We start from the raw sequence: 21610 nt of genomic DNA on the forward strand, positions 1-21610 counted from the left end.
TGGTCTCTCATAATGTTTTTTAGAACTCTATGAGACAGATTTTTACAACAAAGTTCTGCATAAAAGTGATACTATATAATTTTGTAGGTGTTTACACTTTGCTGTTTTTTTTTAATGTTTGTTGTGTTTTGCTTGATTGTAAAAGATGTCTATGGAGGAGCTGGTCTGAGAAGTAAAATATGTTCATATGTTGTTAATATTCAGTGTTTTACTGTTCATAGTTAATATTGTAATTCCCACTTTTTCTTTACTTTAATATACATGTTTGGTGTTCTATTCAGTAAAACAACAATAAATTGCCATTCCTTTTTTTGACATGGTCTCTCATAACGTTTTTTAGAACTCTATGAGACAGATTTTTACAACAAAGTTCTGCATAAAAGTGATAATATATAATTGTGTAGGTGTTTACACTTTGCTGTTTTTTTTTATGTTTGTTGTGTTTTGCTTGACTGTAAAAGATGTCTATGGAGGAGCTGGTCGGAGAAGTAAAATATGTTCATATGTTGTTAATATTCAGTGTTTTACTGTTCATAGTTAATATTATAATTCCCACTTTTTCTTTACTTTAATGTACATTTTGGATGTTTTATTCAATAAAAAAAGTATAAAATTCCATTCCTTTTTTTTTAGAGGGTCTCTCATAAGGTTTTTTAGAACTCTATAAGACAGATTTTTACAACAAAGTTCTGCATAAAAGTGATAATATATAATTGTGTAGGTGTTTACACTTTGCTGTTTTTTTTTAATGTTTGTTGTGTTTTGCTAGATTATAAAATATGTCTATGGAGGAGCTGGTCTGAGAAGTAAAATATGTTCATATGTTGTTAATATTCAGTGTTTTACTGTTCATAATTAATATTGTAATTCCCACTTTTTCCTTACTTTAATGTACATTTTTTGGTGTTCTATTCAGTAAAACAAGTATAAATTGCCATTCCTTTTTTTTGACATGGTCTCTCATAAGGTTTTTTAGAACTCTATGAGACAGATTTTTAAAACCAAGTTTTGCATAAAAGTGATAATATATAATTTTGTAGGAGTTTACACTTTGCTGTTTTTTTTTATGTTTGTTGTGTTTTGCTTGATTGTAAAAGATGTCTATGGAGGAGCTGGTCTGAGAAGTAAAATATGTTCATATGTTGTTAATATTCAGTGTTTTACTGTTCATAGTTAATATTGTAATTCCCACTTTTTCTTTACTTTAATGTACATTTTGGATGTTCTATTCAGTAAAAAAAGTATAAAATTCCATTCCTTTTTTTGGACATGGTTTTCTCATAAGGTTTTTTAGAACTCTATGAGACAGATTTTTACAACAAAGTTTTGCATAAAAGTGATAATATATAATTTTGTAGGAGTTTACACTTTGCTGTTTTTTTTAATGTTTGTTGTGTTTTGCTTGATTGTAAAAGATGTCTATGGAGGAGCTGGTCTGAGAAGTAAAATATGTTCTTATGTTGTTAATATTCAGTGTTTTACTGTTCATAGTTAATATTGTGATTCCCACTTGTTCTTTATTTTAATGTACATTTTTGGTGTTCTATTCAGTAAAACAACAATAAATTGCCATTCATTTTTTTGACATGGTCTCTCATAAGGTTTTTTAGAACTCTATGCGACAGATTTTTACAACAAAGTTCTGCATAAAAGTGATAATATATAATTTTGTAGGTGTTTACACTTTGCTGTTTTTTTTTTATGTTTGTTGTGTTTTGCTTGATTGTAAAAGATGTCTATGGAGGAGCTGGTCTGAGAAGTAAAATATGTTCATATGTTGTTAATATTCAGTGTTTTACTTTTCATAGTTAATATTGTGATTCCCACTTTTTATTTACTTTAATGTACATTGTGGATGTTCTATTCTGTAAAAAAAGTATACAATTCAATTTTTTTTTTGACATGGTTTTCTCATAAGGTTTTTTAGAACTCTATGAGACAGATTTTTACAACAAAGTTCTGCATAAAAGTGATAATATATAATTTTGTAGGTGTTTACACTTTGCTGTTTTTTTAAATGTTTGTTGTGTTTTGCTTGATTGTAAAAGATGTCTATGGAGGAGCTGGTCTGAGAAGTAAAATATGTTCATATGTTGTTAATATTCAGTGTTTTACTGTTCATAGTTAATATTGTAATTCCCACTTTTTCTTTACTTTAATGTACATTTTGGATGTTCTATTCCGTAAAAAAAGTATAAAATTCCATTTTTTTTTTGACATGGTCTCTCATAAGGTTTTTTAGAATAGTATGAGACAGATTTTTACAACAAAGTTCTGCGTAAAAGTGATAATATATAATTTTGTAGGTGTTTACACTTTGCTGTTTTTTTTAATGTTTGTTGTGTTTTGCTTGATTATAAAAGATGTCTATGGAGGAGCTGGTCTGAGAAGTAAAATATGTTCATATGTTGTTAATATTCAGTGTTTTACTGTTCATAGTTAATATTGTAATTCCCACTTTTTCTTTACTTTAATGTACACTTTTGGTGTTCTATTCAGTAAAACAAGTATAAATTGCCATTCCTTTTTTTTTTAAATGGTCTCTCATAACGTTTTTTAGAACTCTATGAGACAGATTTTTACAACAAAATTCTGCGTAAAGGTGATAATATATAATTCTGTAGGTGTTTACACTTTGCTGTTTTTTATAATGTTTGTTGTGTTTTGCTTGATTGTAAAAGATGTCTATGGAGGAGCTGGTCTGAGAAGTAAAATATGTTCATATGTTGTTAATATTCAGTGTTTTACGGTTCATAGTTAATATTGTAAGTCCCACTTTTTCTTTACTTTAATGTACATTTTTGGTGCTCTATTCAGTAAAAAAACTATAAAATGCCATTCCTTTTTTTTGACATGGTCTCTCATAAGGTTTGTTAGAACTCTATGAGACAGATTTTTACAACAAAGTTCTGCGTAAAAGTGATAATATATAATTTTGTAGGTGTTTACACTTTGCTGTTTTTTTTAATTGTTGTTGTGTTTTGCTTGATTGTAAAAGATGTCTATGGAGGAGCTGGTCTGAGAAGTAAAATATGTTCTTATGTTGTTGATATTCAGTGTTTTACTGTTCATAGTTAATATTGTAAGTCCCACTTTTTCTTTACTTTAATGTACATTTTGGATGTTCTATTCAGTAAAAAAAAATATAAAATTCCATTCTTTTTTTTTTGACATGGTCTCTTATAAGGTTTTTTAAAACTCTATGAGACAGATTTTTTACAACAAAGTTCTGCATACAAGTGAAAATATATAATTTTGTACGAGTTTACACTTTGCTGTTTTTTTTTAATGTTTGTTGTGTTTTGCTTGATTGTAAAAGACGTCTATGGACGAGCTGGTCTGAGAAGTAAAATATGTTCATATGTTGTTAATATTCAGTGTTTTACTGTTCATAGTAAATATTGTAAGTCCCACTTTTTCTTTACTTTAATGTACATTTTGGATGTTCTATTCTGTAAAAAAAGTATAAAATTCAATTTTTTTTTCGACATGGTTTTCTCATAAGGTTTTTTAGAACTCTATGAGACGGATTTTTACAACAAAAATCTGTGTAAAGGTGATAATATATAATTTTGTAGGTGTTTACACTTTGCTGTTTTTTTATAATGTTTGTTGTGTTTTGCTTGATTGTAAAAGACGTCTATGGAGGAGCTGGTCTGAGAAGTAAAATATGTTCAAATGTTGTTAATATTCAGTGTTTTACTGTTCATAGTTAATATTGTAAGTCCCACTTTTTCTTTACTTTAATGTACATTTTTGGATGTTCTATTCAGTAAAAAAAATATAAAATTCCATTCATTTTTTTTGACATGGTCTCTCATAAGGTTTTTTACAACTCTATGAGACGGATTTTTACAACAAAATTCTGCGTAAAAGTGATAATATATAATTTTTTAGGTGTTCACACTTTGCTGTTTTTTATAATGTTTGTTGTGTTTTGCTTGATTGTAAAAGACGTCTATGGAGGACCTGGTCTGAGAAGTAAAATATTTTCATATGTTGTTAATATTCAGTGTTTTACGGTTCACAGTTAATATTGTAAGTCCCACTTTTTCTTTACTTTAATGTACATTTTGGATGTTCTATTCAGTAAAAAAAGTATAAAATTCCATTCCTTTTTTTGACATGGTCTATCATAAGGTTTTTTAGAACTCTATTGTGACTTTTGGTATTAGTGTTCCTGGGAAAATATGGACCCAAACACTCATACTGTACAGCAGATTTTTTTTACAGCTTAATGTGTACATATAATTTATAAACACACACATATTTTTTTTCTCTCAATGTGACCCCCGAGTCAAAATATTTGCCCGGCTCCGCTGTATATTATGCATGAGTTAATAAGCTTGTTTTATGGCTGTTTTAATGCAACCTTCCATTTAAATACATTGCAGGATTTACTGTCTGTCTGTCCATTTAAAAAAAAACGGTTTTATGTTAACATTTTCCGTCGTGCCTTCCTTCCTACACAAAAATATAAATCATATTGTAATGGATTATTTAGCCTCCATAGGAACACGTCGCCATCTTCCCAAAGCCACGTTTGATCTGGAGCTGACGGCTTTTATGGAGCAACCTCAAACGCACTTCTGTCGACTTTACCCATAAACGAGGCGTGTTTACCTCCGCCGCTCTATTATGCTTCCAGCTCGTCGGAGAAAATTGATCTATAACGGGCTGCGTTCAAAAGCCCCCCCCCCTCCCGTTCGCAATTAGCCGTTATTCATCAGAAACCTCAAAAGGCAGCTGGCTGGCGGGGGGAGGAGAACAAAAACCAGGCATGGTTTGCTTGAAGAAGTACGTTACCAGGGTGGTGAAGATGTAGTGGTAGTACTCGGTCATCATCCCCATGGTCTGGGCCTGCACCACACAAGGGAGACAAGATGCAGTCGAGCGTTTTGTTATGCACGTTTAAAAAATATTAACAGCGTTAATTTACTCATCAAATCTTATTCCGATCATTTTACATGATTAATTGTGAGCCTGACGGGTTCTGTCATTCATCTTTCTGCTCATGCAATACCGTGAAAACAAGCATATTATGGAAAATTAGTCATGATTAGATGCTTTGTACCAACCCCGTTTCCATATGAGTTGGGAAATTGTGTTAGATGTAAATATAAACAGAATACAATTATTTGCAAATCCCTTTCAATCCATATTCAGTTGAATATGCTACAAAGACAACATATTTGATGTTCAAACTCAAACTTAATTTTTTTTTTGCAAATAATAATTAACTTAAAATTTCCTGGCTGCAACACGTGCCAAAGTAGTTGGGAAAGGGCATGTTCACCACTGTGTTACATCACCTTTTCTTTTAACAACACTCAATAAACGTTTGGGAACTGAGGAAACTAATTGTTGAAGCTTTGAAAGTGGATATTTGATGTTTAGACTGATAAACGTTTTTTTTTTTGTTTGTTATTTTTAAAATAATCATTAACTTTAGAATTTGATGCCAGCAACACGTGACAAAGAAGTTGGGAAAGGTGGCAACAAACACTGTTAAAGTTGAGGAATGCTCATCAAACACTTATTTGGAACATCCCACAGGTGTGCAGGCTAATTGGGAACAGGTGGGTGCCATGATTGGGTATAAAAGCAGCTTCCATGAAAATGCTAAGTAATTCACAAACAAGGATGGGGCGAGGGTCAACACTTTGTAAGCAAATGGTCGAACAGTTTTAGAACAACATTTCTCAACGAGCTATTACAAGGAATTTAGGGATTTTACCATCTACGGTCCGTAAAATCATCAAAATGTTCAGAGAATCTGGAGATATAACTGCCCGTAAGCGATGATATTATGGACCTTTGATCCCTCAGGCGGAACTGCATCAAAAACCGACATCAGTGTGTAAAGGATATCACCACATAAGCTCAGAAACACTTCATAAAACCACTGTCAGTAACTACAGTCGGTTGCTACATCTGTTAAAACTCTGCTATGCAAAGCAAAATCAAATCAACAACACCCAGGAACGCCGCTGGCTTCTCTGGGCCCAAGCTCATCTAAGATGGCAAAGTGGAAAAGTGTTTTGTGGTCTGACGAGTCCACATTTCAAATTATATTTGGAAACTGTGGACGTGGTGTCCTCCGGAACACAGAGGAAAATAACCATCCGGATTGTTATACGCGCAAAGTTCAAAAGCCAGCATCTGTGATGATATGGGGGTGTATTAGTGCCCAAGGCATGGGTAACTTACACATCTGTGAAGGCACCATTAATGCTGAAAGGTACATACAGGTTTTGGAGCAATATATGTTGTCATCCAAGCAACGTTATCATGGACGCCCCTGCTTATTTCAGCAAGTCAAGTGTTACAACAGTGTGGCTTCGTAAAAAAAAGAGTGCAGGTACTATCTGGCCCGCCTGCAGTCCAGACCTGTCTCCCATGGAAAATGTGGCACATTATGAAGCGTAAAATACGACAGCGGAGACCCCGGACTGTTGAACGACTGAAGCTCTACATAAAACAAGAATGGGAAAGAATTCTACTTTCAAAGCTTCAACAATTAGTTTCCTCAGTTCCCAAACGTTTATTGAGTGTTGTTAAAAGAAAAAGTGATGCAACACAGTGGTGAACATGCCCTTTCCCAACTACCTTGGCACGTGTTGCAGCCATGAAATTCTAAGTTAATTATTATTTGCAAAACAAAGTTTATGAGTTTGAACATCAACTATGTTGTCTTTGTAGCATATTCAACTGAATATGGGTTGAAAAAGATTTGCAAATCATTGTATTCTGTTTATATTTACACCCAACACAATTTCTCAACTTATATGGAAACGGGGTTTGTACATTCAGGTTTTGGAGCAACATGTGTTGCAATCCAAGCAACGTTATCTTATTTCAGCAAGATGATGCCAAGCCACGAGTAACAACAGCGTGGCTTCATAGTAAAAGAGTGCAGGTACTAGACTGGCCTGTCTGTAGTCCAGACCTGTCTCCCATTGTAAATGTGTGGTGCATTATGATGGCTAAAATAGCAGAAGGGAGACTGTTGAACAACTTAAGCTGTACATCAAGCAAAAATGGGAAATAATTCCACCTGAAAAGCTTCAAAAATTAGTCTCCTCAGTTCCCAAACCTTTACTGAGTGTTGTTAAAAGGAAAGGCCATGTAACACACTGGTAAAAATGCCCCTGTGACAACTTTTTTTGAAATGTGTTGCTGCCATTAAATTCTAAGTTAATGATTATTTGCAAAAATAAATTAAGTTAGTCAGTTCAAACATTAAATATCTTGTCTTTGCAGTCTATTCAATTGAATATAGCGTACTTCCTTGAATTGCCACCTAGTATATAGTATGCGCCTGCCTAGAATTACTGCCGGGTCAAACTCGTTTCGCAAAATAATTAGCGCATGCTTAGCATTACCACCGACTCAGGATTAACGCCGGGTCAAACTCTTTTCACAAAATATTATTTTTATTAGCGCACGTCTAGAATTTCCACCGGGTCAAACTCGTCACGTCACGAGTGACACTTCACCTGTCATCATTTTCAAAATGGAGGAGGCTGATTTCAATCATTTGAAATCGCATAAAGGGAAGACGATGAAGAGCCATTCAGTAGGATTTAAGGTCCAAGCTATTGAATATGCTAAAAAGAATAGTAAGCAGCTATGTTTTATTAATATACCGTAGCTGCGTGTGTTAAATATCAGTCATTAAATGACGCCCGCCTCCTGGTAGTAGAGAGCGCTAGTGATCCTGTTTGCGACTACTCGGCTGCAGAAGAAGTGACAACAAGCAGCAAGAGTTAATTTTTTCCTCTCGCTTGCACTTTTAACATGGAGGATTACATATCTAAAATAAAACAGTTTTCTAAACTGGACTTTCAATCGAAGCAGGAGGTAATAAAGGAAGATCTCCATCGAGACAGAGAGACTTTTAAAACTGAAGAAAGATAAGGAAGACTTCTATAAACAAGTTATGGATGCTTTTGACCAGAAGGAGCTGCGCATGGACTTCATTTATAAGTAAAGGTAAGACCATAACAACGTTTATTTTATTAAATGTGCTTTTCACGATGGTATCCTTACATCACACTCAAATTTATAAGCGCAGGCCTAAATTTACCGCATGCCTTTAGTAAGCGCCGGAGTGAAAATAGGTTTTAAATTAATTAGCGCCCCGGAGGCAATTCAAGGGAATATGGTAAGTTGAAAAGGATTTACAAGTCATTGTATTCTGTTTTTATGTACAAATGTGCCAACTTCTTTAGTTTTGTACAACATAATGTACAAATGCACTCAATTGCAGGAAATGTAGCCTTGATTTTCAAAGTCGTTGCAGCACTTTTTGCTGATATAAATGTCCTTTTTTCCCCTTTCAAAGGGTGCTCACATGTAAATAACAATATGGTCAAACAAAGCTGTGATTTTTTTTCCACTCTTTTACGCGTTCCAAGTCATTGTTCAGTTTAATCTCAATTCCCCGCGTTGTACATAACATTAGTTTTCGTTTTTAATTTCGGAAATAACAGCCTGCCTCCAATTACGGCGTGTTTCCATTCAACGTCCGGTACGCTTTGAAGAATTTGTGTAACAATTTGTGCTCCTTTGCAGCCTTTTTAAATCCAAAGATCTTAGATTTCCGCTTCAATCCATCACTGCCACTTGTTTCACTCAATTTGCGTTCAAAGACGCAGGCATTCCCACGGCGGTCCCGCGTCCCCTGGATTTAATTGTTCCATCTGCTGTAAATAAAAACTCAAGGTCACACACGTTTGGGATGTCTGCTCTTCTGCATCTTTAGTTTGCATTCCTTAGAGCAGGAAATCTGCAACTCGCGGCTCTGGAGCCACATGCAGCTTTTTAATGCCACCGCCGTGGCTCCTTTTGGCTTTGAAACAAAATGTCGACAAATAATGGTTACTTACTTAATTACATTTATTTAACAAACAGGAACTAAAAGACTCCAAAAAATAACAAAAACATAATCCAGACCACAGATCATGACACACGCATTTATTCACAAAGGGGTCCACCATGAATTGATTAACGTGGACTTAAGTTATATCAGTTGAAAAACTTGAGGTTTTACGGTGGAAGAGGGGTTAGTGCGTCTGCCTCACAATATGGAGGTCCTGAGTAGTCTGAGGTTCAATCCCTGGCTCGGGAACTTTCTGTGTGGAGTTTGCATGTTCCCCCCGTGAATGCGTGGGTTCTTTCCAGGTACTCCGGCTTTTTCCCACCTCCAAAGACATGCACCTGGGGATAGACTCCTCCCACCTCCAAAGACATGCACCTGGGGATAGGCCCCTCCCACCTCCAAAGACATGCACCTGGGGATAAACTCTTCCCACCTCCAAAGACATGCATCTGGGGATAGGCCCCTCCCACCTCCAAAGACATGCACCTGGCGATAGACTCTTCCCACCTCCAAAGACATGCACCTGGGGATAGACTCCTCCCACCTCCAAAGACATGCACCTGGAGATAGGCCCCTCCCACCTCCAAAGACATGCACCTGGGGATAGGCCCCTCCCACCTCCAAAGACATGCACCTGGGGATAGACTCTTCCCACCTCCAAAGACATGCACCTGGGGATGGGCCCCTCCCACCTCCAAAGACATGCACTTGGGGATAGGCCCCTCCCACCTCCAAAGACATGCACTTGGGGATAGACTCTTCACACCTCCAAAGACATGCACCTGGAGATAGGCCCCTCCCACCTCCAAAGACATGCACCTGGGGATAGACTCTTCCCACCTCCAAAGACATGCACCTGGGGATGGGCCCCTCCCACCTCCAAAGACATGCACTTGGGGATAGGCCCCTCCCACCTCCAAAGACATGCACCTGGGGATAGGTTGATTGGCAACACTAAATTGGCCCTAGTGTGTGAATGTGAGTGTGAATGTTGTCTGTCTATCTGTGTTGGCCCTGCGATGAGGTGGCGACTTGTCCAGGATGTACCACGCTTTCCGCCCGATTGTAGCTGAGATAGGCACCAGCGCCACCCGCGACCTCAAAGGGAATAAGCGGTAGAAAATGGATGGCTTGATGTATAGTTATTTTTAATCCAACAGTTGTTATTTTGAAGAGTTCTGGTATCGTATCATATGATAATAAAACATTTTGACATATTGTCGATGGAAGGAAGGTAGGTAGGTATTTATTGACATTGCACAGGTACAATTAAACTTTGTTTTCAGCACAAACCCGTTCAAGATTAAACAAACAAACAGTGTACAGGGTTACAGAACAGGAACGCTGATGGGTGGCCACAAGGCGCCCTGTAAAAGATAGGAAAAAAGTAAAAGCTGGGGGAGGATGAGTAAAAAAATAAAATCTTAAACTGGGCTCCTAAAAGGGCCTTGTCTGGAGTGGGAAAAAAAAAAAAAACTCCATAGCAACAGACTTGCAACAGAGGGGAAGGAGTGGGGGCTATGGTGGCGGGCTGCAGCTCCTCTGACGCTGCCCAGTTGTCCATCAAACCCGAAGGGATTCGCGTATGTCACATCCCCTGTGCGTCATCTCTTGCTGCCAAACATCCATATTGTTTGGCAGCAAGAGATGACAAACCCCCCACTTATGTTATACCGTAGGAAAGGTATCTTTTTTGAGCTTACCCCCCAGGTAAGCTAAAAAAAGAGTAACATTTCTGATGAAAATAGAAGTTGCGACTTGATTTGTTTCAAATTCATTAATAAGGGAAGGACCGGTGTATTTTTTTCTTTTCGAATGTTCAAAATAATTTGGTGATTTGCTTATACTCGGAAATGAAATGTGAATCATTGTCAAGTGTTTGATTTCATAAATTCCATCGCATATGTGTAACCAAACTAAATAAAGGATACATGGGTTGTACTTGTATAGCGCTTTTCTACCTTCAAGGTACTCAAAGCGCTTTGACACTACTTCCACATTAACCCATTCACACACTGATGGAGGGAGCTGCCATGCGAGGCGCTAACCAGCACCCATCAGGAGCAAGGGTGAAGTGTCTTGCTCAGGACACAACGGACGTGACGTGGTTGGTACTAGGTGGGGATTGAACCAGGGGCCCTCGGGTTATGCACGGCCACTACCCCACTGCGCCACGCCGTCCCTAGCACACATATAGCTAAGAAAATGATTTTTAAAAAAGAAGGGTTTTTCAGCCTTTTTTAAAAACGTTCACAGTCTGTGGTGCCCTCGGGTGGTCAGGGTGAGCATTCCACAGACTGGGAGCAGAAAGCCCGGTCTCCCATAGTTCGTAGCTTTGTCCTCGGAGGTTGGTGGACGTGTGTGACAATATCTATCTTGTGCATGTTTTATTCTGAAGGGTCCCCACTAAGTGGTGTTATCGTCATTTTAGGAATCGAACAGAGTTTGCGGCTCGAGTTGGTGTTTTTTTTGGGGGGGGGGAAATGGGCTCAAATGGCTCTTTGTATGCTGAAGGTTGCCAACTCCCGGCCTTAGAGAAAAGCAAATCTGCCTCAGTGTTATTTTGTTGCATTCCTCCACCTTATTAAAAGCTTCCTTTCTAAGTGCACCGACAGATGTTTGTCTACACTTGTTGTCTTCCAGACCACCGGGGAGACGCTTTTTCCCCCGTTTCCTCCCGTCCGAAGGGAGACGGTGAAGGCGAGTTGACAGATGCATGCTGATGTGACGACTTGATGCGGGGTTTTTTTTTTTTTTCAGCGCGGTGGCATGACAGAAGCGAGCCCAAGACGAGGGGTGTGTATTTATTTATATTCGCACACAAACACTGGTGTCGTGATGCTGAAAGCCTGTTTAAAACATAATGGCATGGGCGCCACTTTGCCGCATGCACACACACACACACACACACACACACACAAACGCGCACACGCACACACACACACACACTGCTGGGCTGCTCAAAGTGTGCTGCATTACTCTCATAGGCCAACATAGGGACAAAATTTCCATTTGAATACAAACCCTGTTTCCATATGAGTCGGGAAATTGTGTTAAATATAAACGGAATACAATGATTTGCAAATCCTTTTCAACCCATATTTAGTTGAATATGCTACAAAGACAACATATTTGATGTTCAAACTCAAACTTTATTTTTTTTTTTTGCAAATAATAATTGACTTAGAATTTCATGGTTGCAACACGTGCCAAAGTAGTTGGGAAAGGGCATGTTCACCACTGTGTTACATCACCTTTTCTTTTAACAACACTCAATAAAAGTTTGGGAACTGAGGAAACTAATTGTTGAAGCTTTGAAAGTGGAATTCTTTCCCATTCTTCTTTTATGTAGAGCTTCAGTCGTTCAACTGTCGTATTTTACGCTTCATAATGCGCCACACATTTTCCATGGGAGACAGGTCTGGACTGCAGGCGGGCCAGGAAAGTACCCGCACTCTTTTTTTTTACGAAGCCACGCTGTTGTAATACGTGCTGAATGTGCCTTGGCATTGTTTTGATGTAATAAAAAAGATTGTCCATGAAAAAGACGACGCTTAGATGGCAGCATATGTCGTTCCAAAACCTGTATGTACCTTTCAGCATTAATGGTGCCTTCACAGATGTGTAAGTTACCCATGCCTTGGGCACTAATGCACCCCCATACCATCACAGATGATGGCTTTTCAACTTTGCGTCGATAACAGTCTGGATGGTTCGCATCCCCTTTGGTCCGGATTACACAATGTCAAATATTTCCAAAAACAATTTAAAATGTGGACCCGTCAGACCACAGAACACTTTTCCACTTTGCATCAGTCCATCTTAGATGATCTCGGGCCCAGAGAATACGGTGGCGTTTCTGGATGTTGTTGATAAATGGCTTTCGCTTTGCATAGTAGAGCTTTAACTTGCACTTACAGATGTAGCGACAAACTGTATTTAGTGACAGTGGTTTTCTGAAGTGTTACTGAGCACATGTGGTGATATCCTTTAGAGATTGATGTCGGTTTTTGATACAGTGCTGTCTGAGGGATCGAAGGTCACGGTCATTCAATGTTGGTTTCCGGCCATGCCGCTTACGTGGAGTGATTTCTCCAGATTCTCTGAACCTTTTGATGATATTATGGAGCGTAGATGCTGAAATCCCTAAATTTCTTGCAATTGCACTTTGAGAAACGTTGTTCTTAAACTGTTTGACTATTTGCTCACGCAGTTGTGGACAAAGGGGTGTACCTCGCCCCATCCTTTCTTGTGAAAGACTGAGCATTTTTTGGGAAGCTGTTTTTATACCCAATCATGGCACCCACCTGTTCCCAATTAGCCTGCACACCTGTGGGATGTTCCAAATAAGTGTTTGACGAGCATTCCTCAACTTTATCAGTATTTATCGCCACCTTTCCCAACTTCTTAGTCACGTGTTGCTGGCATCAAATTCTAAAGTTAATGATTATTTGCACAAAAAAAAAAATGTTTATCAGTTTGAACATCAAATATGTTGTCTTTGTAGCATATTCAACTGAATATGGGTTGAAACTGATTTGCAAATCATTGTATTCTGTTTATATTTACATCTAACACAATTTCCCATGTATGTGTATATATACATATACACATACATACAATGGTGTATTTGGATTGATTTTTTACGTAATTAAGTTTTTATTTTTACACTGTTTATTTTTTCTGTCAAAGTAACCAGGTCATCCAATGCATCCCAGTTAGACGCAATCAATGTCAATTTAGTTTAATTACACTATTATTTTATTTTTACGGACTAAACACATGCGTTCAAATCTGACGGCTGTTTAAAAAAACCTGTCAACCACGGGGTCATTGTGTTGGTACCTTGGTCTGCAATCAGAAACATAAAGTCCGTGTCGATGCCCTGGCAACCCTGGATTACCAATTTTAGTGCTTGTAACTTTGTTGAACCATCCCTGCACGCCTGGTGTTGACTCACCTGACACGCTTCCGCCAACTTCCCTGCGTTTAAAACCATCAGACTATGTTTATTTCAAGAGTTGGGTGTTTAAAAGGAGTTTTAATCAAACATCACTTCCTGGCACGACTTCAAACTGACACTCATTTCAAAGACGCTCGCGCCGAGACACATGGACAGTTTTTTGTTTTTTTTTTTGTCACGAAGGAAAAACGTGCCTGAAAAATTTCTCCTTGCACTTCTTTCTTTGTAGAATGGCCAGGAGCAGATTAATGTCAACTCGCATCCTAATAACTAGGGAGGAGATGATGCGTTTGGCGAGACGCTAACAGGAAGTGACAGCATACTTAATGTGGGGGTGCTGTTCTACCAGACTGTTTAATATATGGACTCTCACATTTACTACACAAATCTCCCGTTATGCAAAAATGTACTTCTTGTGACCGCGTTCTGACAAAAATGTCATACCACTTTACAACAGGAAGCTTTGCCACACATATTAAACCATACTTGACAACCTTGAGACCTCGGAATTTGGGAGATGGTGTGGGGGGGGGGTGTTGAGGTGGGGGAGTTCTATATACATACATACTGTATATATATATATATATATATATATATCTTAATTAGATTATCCAGAGAATAGTGCTCGATACCGTGGTAGAGCGCAATACATGGGGCGGCATAGCTCGGTTGGTAGAGTGGCCGTGCCAGCAACTTGAGGGTTGCAGGTTCGATTCCCGCTTGTGCCATCCTAGTTACTGCCGTTGTGTCCTTGGGCAAGACATTTTACCCACCTGCTCCCAGTGCCACCCACACTGGTTTAAATGTAACTTAGATATTGGGTGTCACTATGTAAAGCGCTTTGAGTCACTTGAGAAAAGCGCTATATAAATATAATTCACTTCACTTCACATATGTGTGGAAAAAATCACAAGACTACTTCATCTCAACAGAACTGTTTCATGAGGGGGTCCCTCAATCGTCAGGAGATTTATATATATATATATATATATATATATATATATATATATATATATATATATATATATATATATATATATATATTAATTGGATTATCCAGAGAATAGTGCTCGATACCGTGGTAGAGCGCAATATATGTATGTGTGGAAAAAATCAAAAGACTACTTCATCTCTACAGAACTGTTTCATTAGAGAGGTTCCCTCAATCGTCAGATTTATATATATATGTATGTATGTATTATTCAATCAGACATTATTGTGAGTTATTGTGTTAGTGTTTCTGAAAAAAGGGACCTCACCACACGTACTGTACAGCAGACGTCTACAGTTGGGTATTGCGGTATATATTGCGGTATTTATTTTAGTATGTGTGCTTGACTCCCTTTTTTTCAGGAACCATGGCGTGAGCTTGAGCCTATCCCAGCAGGATATTGCCCAGAAGTACTACACTAGCAATGACTCCTAATACGAAGTTATGAGTCCTGAGGCTTTATTGCTAGATTCCAACCTTTGTGCTTTACGGACATTTGTTGTCGTGACGCCAATCTCTCGGCTGTCAATCAGGATCTCTGACGCGGCGAAGTCGGTTGGACGTAGCGGGGTGGAACCAATAGCTGCCATATCTTCAAGGTCCTACGTGGACGCGCCTTACTCACCTGCTTGAGGATCTGCGCGGCCATCTGGTGGCTGCAGTCGAAGATGATGCGGAATTCCCGGCTGCGTTTCATCTCCTTGAGGAGGGGTCTGGTGTCCTGGGTGTCGATGGGCAGCTGTCGGATCTTCAGCCTGATGTTGTACCGAGACGGCGCCATTATCAGTTCCTGCAGTCTGATAAGGCCTGGAACACAGAGCAGCACCATTTTACCACACGGTGTGTAGTAAGTACTCACTGGACACTACTCTATGTACAAATGCACATTCCAGTGCGATCTAAGACAATAATAGTAATAATAACAACAACAAAAAATTCCCGCGTAAATTTCTTTGGGCCTGCTCTCTGTGCCCAAAGGGAAGCCTTTGAAGATGGTGCCGAGTGCCCGAATCAGTGAGTTGAAAGTGTAACTGTACATAAAGAACTACAGAGCTGGCCTAAAACGTGACCACGCATAAATTAAAATTGCTAACATGTAGCATGTGTGCTAAAAACAGTTAGCATTTTTCACGTTGCAAGTAACACGGCTGTAAAAGTGTACATTTAGATGAAAAAGATAGCATGCTAAAGTTAGCTTGCCGGAAAGATAACGTTAGCACACTCACAGTTAACAGCTGTCACATATATGTATGTATGACTCTCGGTTAAACGGTCGCAAAATAAGATTGCATGCCGACATCTAATCTTGTGTTTTTGGCGTTTGTTTCAGAGCAATCGTCTATTAAAATGAATGTACCTATTCAATTAGCCCATTTTTTCAAAATTTGTGAGTATCATTGCCATGGTAACACAAAATGTACCCCCACTGGCGCGAACGATACCTTTCCTACGGTATAGCATATGTGGGGGGTTCGTTGGCCGGTTCGTCTTTTTATTACATAAAAGAACTGTAATAATAAACTCTGAAGTATGAGCTATATTATTATGAGCTTATGGGCTTGCTGCGATGCACGCTGCTAAGATGTAATTTAACAATAATATAGTGGCTGTAGTTTGTTTTAGTTTGGTACATGGAATTAAACAACCCTTGGAAGTTTTAGCTGACAACGACAAGCACAACAGTATATATAATTAGTACTGGTTTTAGTGTGCAGAACTTCATTAATGTCTTGTTTGTCAAATTACAACAAGGATCAATTTTAATTTGTTTATTTAATTGTATTTATTTATGGGAAGGTAATATTTGCAATTTTTTTTTTCCAATAAATTCCACATGTTGGTCATGTCCTTAAAAATTCAAAAAACAATTATATATATATATATATATATATATATATATATATATATATATATATATATATATATATATATATATATATGCATGTGTGTGTTTGTGTGTGCGTGTGTGTCTGTGATATATGTGTATATATGTGTGTGTGTGTGTGTATATATATACATATATATATATGTGTGTGTGTAAATATATATATATATATATATGTGTGTGTGTGTGTATGTTTATGTATATGTGTGTGTATATATATATATATATATATGTATATATATATATATATATATATATATACATATATGTGTACACACACATACATACATATATATATATATATATATATATATATATATATATATATATATATGTGTGTGTGTGTATATATATATATATATATATATATGTGTGTGTGTGTGCATGTTTATGTATATGTGTGTATATATATATAAACATATATACATATATGTGTACACACACACACATACATATATATATATATATATATATATATATGTGTGTATGTTTATGTATGTGTGTATATATATGTGTGTCTGTGTGTATATATATAAACATATATACATATATGTGTACACACACACATATATATATATGTGTGTGTGTACACATATAAGTAAAAATGTATACACACACACACACACACACATACATAAACATACACACATATATATATATATATATATATATATATATATATATATATATATATATATATATATATATATATATATATATATATATATATATATATATATATATATATATATATATATTATTGTGCACTCCACAGTCATCAACAATGATCTCAAACAGTAAAAATATTTATATCATTAAACCCATTATTATTAATAATACTATTATTATGCTGAATTTATTTAAACAAAAATATAAAATAATACATGTAAAATGTATTTATTTTACAGAGATGCTATATTGTTCCGACCTGAAGCACATTTTTACGTTCAGATGTTTTTTTTTAGGTACAAAAATGAGGGAACCTCGCCACATCGCTCTTAAAATATTTTTGGGGGGGATATCTACAACGATTTCTTCAAGTATATTTTACATTTGGTCCTAAATTGAGCATTTACAAGCTTAAAAAAGGCAAAAAATAACTTAAAAATATCAATATTACAGTAGTATCGGTTGCTAGAGGAAAAGAAACCAATCAGGGCGCGCTGTTCAGTATCATCGCCACTGATTGGCTCAGCCTCACATAACATTTCCATATCGGAATAAACGTTTTTTTAACGGTGACAAAAGAAATTAAGATGGTATAAAGACGGTCGTAAACATGTTTTGAATTATCCAGCTATGAAAGTATTTGACTTTAATTATTCATCAACCGTCATGTCTGTAATTATTATTATTATTATTTTTTTTTTTTTGATATGCTTGTACAGATTATATTTAACGGTATGGTCGTTCTCCGCTCACCTGTGCTGTCGTCGTAAACCACCGTAGCGGTCTTCCATTTGAGATACTGCACCAGGTCCAGGATGGCGTAGCTCAGCGACGAGTAGTCCGGGTACAGGTTGGCGTAAAAGGTGTCCCTGTTGTCCATGGGGTGGTGCTTCCACCGCACTTGCACGTGCGGTACTTCCAGCGCATTGCAGATGGACTGCACGGCATTGGAGGAGGAGCTATGTGACGGGCCGAAGATGGCCACCACGCCCAGAGACAGCTGGTCGCATGCTGGGGAAAAACCACAAAGATAGCGGTTCTGTCAATTTCAAGACCCAAGTTCCCACCAAATTCTGCCGTATTTCGGAGTTAGTGAGGACACCTCAGTTCAGTGAGGATTGGGGGCGGGGCTTCTCTTTTTGTCAAGTCAATTTACATAGATGGTTTACTTGACAAATGAGGTACTCGTAAGCAGAAAGGAACAAAACTGACTTGGCTGCAAAAATTACATAGGAGTGATCGTCTTGTGTAAATTACACCGCACCAGTTTTTAAACCTTTGGAACAAAGTAAACTTACAAACGTCGAGGAGCCAAGTTTGCCGAATTTGTTTAAGAATGGTGCCTACAAAAACGTCCGATATGAAAAATATGCATGTCCTCTTGAGACACATTCACTTGACTCAGTATTCCCGACTGGTAGAAGACGTGCGCATGAAAATGCAGACCTGTTCCAGACAGTCCAGACTTTCTTAGGAGTTTGGTGAACAAGGTCGGTCAGTGCCAAGTAAAGAGTGAAAAAGTGAATATTGTATTGGTTTTGAAAATGAAAAAATATCAACTTGGCCCCTGCGTGCTGTGATCTTTCGGAGTGCGGCCCTCAGTGGAAAAAGTTTGGACACCCCTTGGTTGAGGTATATTTGTGCTGTCTACAGAATATGATGCAACTGCTGGAGGTAAGCAGAAATCCACGATACCAATCGTCTAATTCAGGGGTGCCCACACTTTTTCTGCAGGCGAGCTACTTTTCAATTGACCAACTCGAGGGGATCTACCTCATTTATATATATCATTTATATTTATTTATTTATGAAAGAGACATTTTTGTAAACAGGTTAAATGTGTTTAATGATAATACAAGCATGTGTAACACATAGAGATGTCTTTCTTTCACAAAGACAAGAATATAAGTTGGTGTATTACCTGATTCTGATGACTTGCATTGATTGGAATCAGACAGTAATGATGATAACGCCCACATTTTCAAATGGAGGAGAAAAAAAGTTGTCCTTTCTGTACAAGTGATGTGCACGCCAGCTTTCTGAGGGATCGCTTGTGCACGCCAGTTTTCCCAGACTCTGTATTTAGTTAGCGCAGGCAGCATGAAGCAGGGCTTTTATTGTGAAGATAGGAAATGTGCAGTCGGCCTTTAGAGTTTTGACGGAAGGGACGGCGCGAGAGTCTGTTGAAATAAAAAGTGTTTCTCGCCTTCCTCTCTGTAATTTTTTCATAATAATGAACCGGCAGCAGCCAGCGTCATCTCACAAGACCCTCGGGTGCCGTGAATGTCAATCAAGCAAGCTACGGAATTTGCCGCCAATGTTTTTCTTGTAAAGTGTATGGAAGCTGGATGAATTAGATGCCAAAAAACAACCACTTTCATGTGGCATTGTACAGAAAGGACAACTTTTGTTCTCCTCCATTTGAAAATGTGGGCGTTATCATCATTACTGTCTAATTCCAATCAATGCAAGTCATCAGAATCAGGTAATACACCAACTTATATTCTTGTCTTCGTGAAAGAAAGAAACCCTTTAGAGTTTTGACGGAAGGTACGGCGCGAGAGTCTGTTGAAATAAAAAGGGTTTCTCGCCTTCCTCTCGGTCATGTTTTCATAATAATGATCTTGCAGCAGCCAGCGTCATCTCACAAGACCCTCCGGTACCGTGAATGTCATTTAAGTGACGTCTTGGTGAAGATTGATGATCACTCATTTTTAGGTCTATTTTTTTTAAAAGCCTGGCTGGAGATCGACTGACACACCCCCCGCGGTCGACTGGTAGCTCGCGATCGACGTAATGGGCCCCCCTGCTGTAATTCCTGTAGCCCGTTCTTAAAACCTCCGAACAAACGCGACGGGAAGCAACTCACCCTTTCTGGACGCCTCGAAGCTGTCGTAGATATTAATCCTCTGTATGTCGTATGTCAGCGTGGTGTTGGGCAATAACGTCCTGTTCCTGTTGATGTTATTGACTGCAAATTTAAAAGCCAGCTCCTCGGGGCTGACCAGCGAAACGGGCCCATCTGTTTGCTCGAATATCCCACCTGGAGGTGGAAAAAAAAGGGAGAAAGAGAAAAAAGCATTTAGAATGGATCAAGGAAAAAAAAAAATATGCCGCGCCGCAAATGACTAAATGGAAGAAGAATATTGGGAGAGACTTCCAATAAGGGTTAGCGGCACCCATTAGAGCAGGTATTACATTTCACGGAAACCTGTCCATTTTCGGTGGAAAGCAAAAAGAAATAATCTTTGAAGTCGGACTCCATTAAGGACTTGGTGTGTTCCATCACGGCGGCTGCTTTCCCCTCCATTACCATTCCTCTTTTATATCACCACAAAAGCTAAAAGTAGACTCGTTTTTTACACGCTCTTGAGCCACAATTAAAGAAAAAACAAAAAAAAACATGAGTCGTACGTCATACTGTTTTAGCGCAGAAACCACATTTCCATATAAGTTGGTGGCCTGTGTTAGATGTAAATATAAACAGAATACAAAGATTGGCAAATCATTTTCAACCCATATTTAGTTGAATATGCTACAAAGACAACATAGTTCATGTTCAAATAATTAACTTCAGGGCTGCAACTTGTGCCAAAGTACACTGCAAAAAGTCAGTGTTCAAAAACAAGAAAAAAATATACAAAAATGAGGGGGTATTTTACTTGAACTGAGCAAAATTGTCTGCCAATAGAAAAAGAAAATTAGGCTTGTCAAGACTTTTAAAAACAAGTCAAATTAAAGCCGCAAACAGCGTTGGTCGGGCCCGCCTTTGGCTGCTGCCGCCGAGACTCAAGCCCTGGTCTTAGTCGGACCTACATAGAAGTTTTTTATTCATGTCTCTACGACATTCCTAACAGAAGTTACAAGCAGTTTTGTCTGTGTTTTTTCTTAGGGGGCGCTAGAGCGCACTTTTGATTTTTGGGGTTTGGTTTTTTATTAGAAGGCAATTTTCGCCAGTCCTAATGTGTGTGTAAAATTTGGTGAGTTTTGAAGCATGTTAAGAGGGTGAAATTACAGATCGTTTTTTTCTGGATGTTGTTGATAAATGGCTTTCGCTTTGCATAGTAGTGCTTTAACTTGCACCTTGAAGCATTTTAAGGGGGTCAAATTACAGCTCAAAGAGGCAAAAATGACATTTTTCAGGAAAATTTGCGCAGGTTTTTTGATGGCGCGTAAAATCCAAACCGGAGCAGGGACGGCGTGGCGCAGTGGGAGAGT

General features: G+C 37.9%; 1 protein-coding gene across 1 annotated transcript in view; it reads right to left on the reverse strand.

Annotated features, from left to right (window-relative positions):
- The window catches only part of grik3 (glutamate ionotropic receptor kainate type subunit 3), a 339056-nt gene that overhangs the window by 149843 nt on the left and 167603 nt on the right, over positions 1-21610 (reverse strand). Inside the window, exons 2-5 of the mRNA XM_061915139.1 lie at positions 20262-20435; positions 18146-18403; positions 15464-15645; positions 4807-4860 (exon numbers count right to left, since the gene is read on the reverse strand). Coding sequence (XP_061771123.1) covers positions 4807-4860; positions 15464-15645; positions 18146-18403; positions 20262-20435 — 668 coding nt within the window. The remainder of the gene's footprint in view (positions 1-4806; positions 4861-15463; positions 15646-18145; positions 18404-20261; positions 20436-21610) is intronic.

The sequence above is a fragment of the Nerophis ophidion genome, linkage group LG11 (assembly GCF_033978795.1).
Source record: "Nerophis ophidion isolate RoL-2023_Sa linkage group LG11, RoL_Noph_v1.0, whole genome shotgun sequence".
Lineage (NCBI taxonomy): Eukaryota > Metazoa > Chordata > Actinopteri > Syngnathiformes > Syngnathidae > Nerophis > Nerophis ophidion.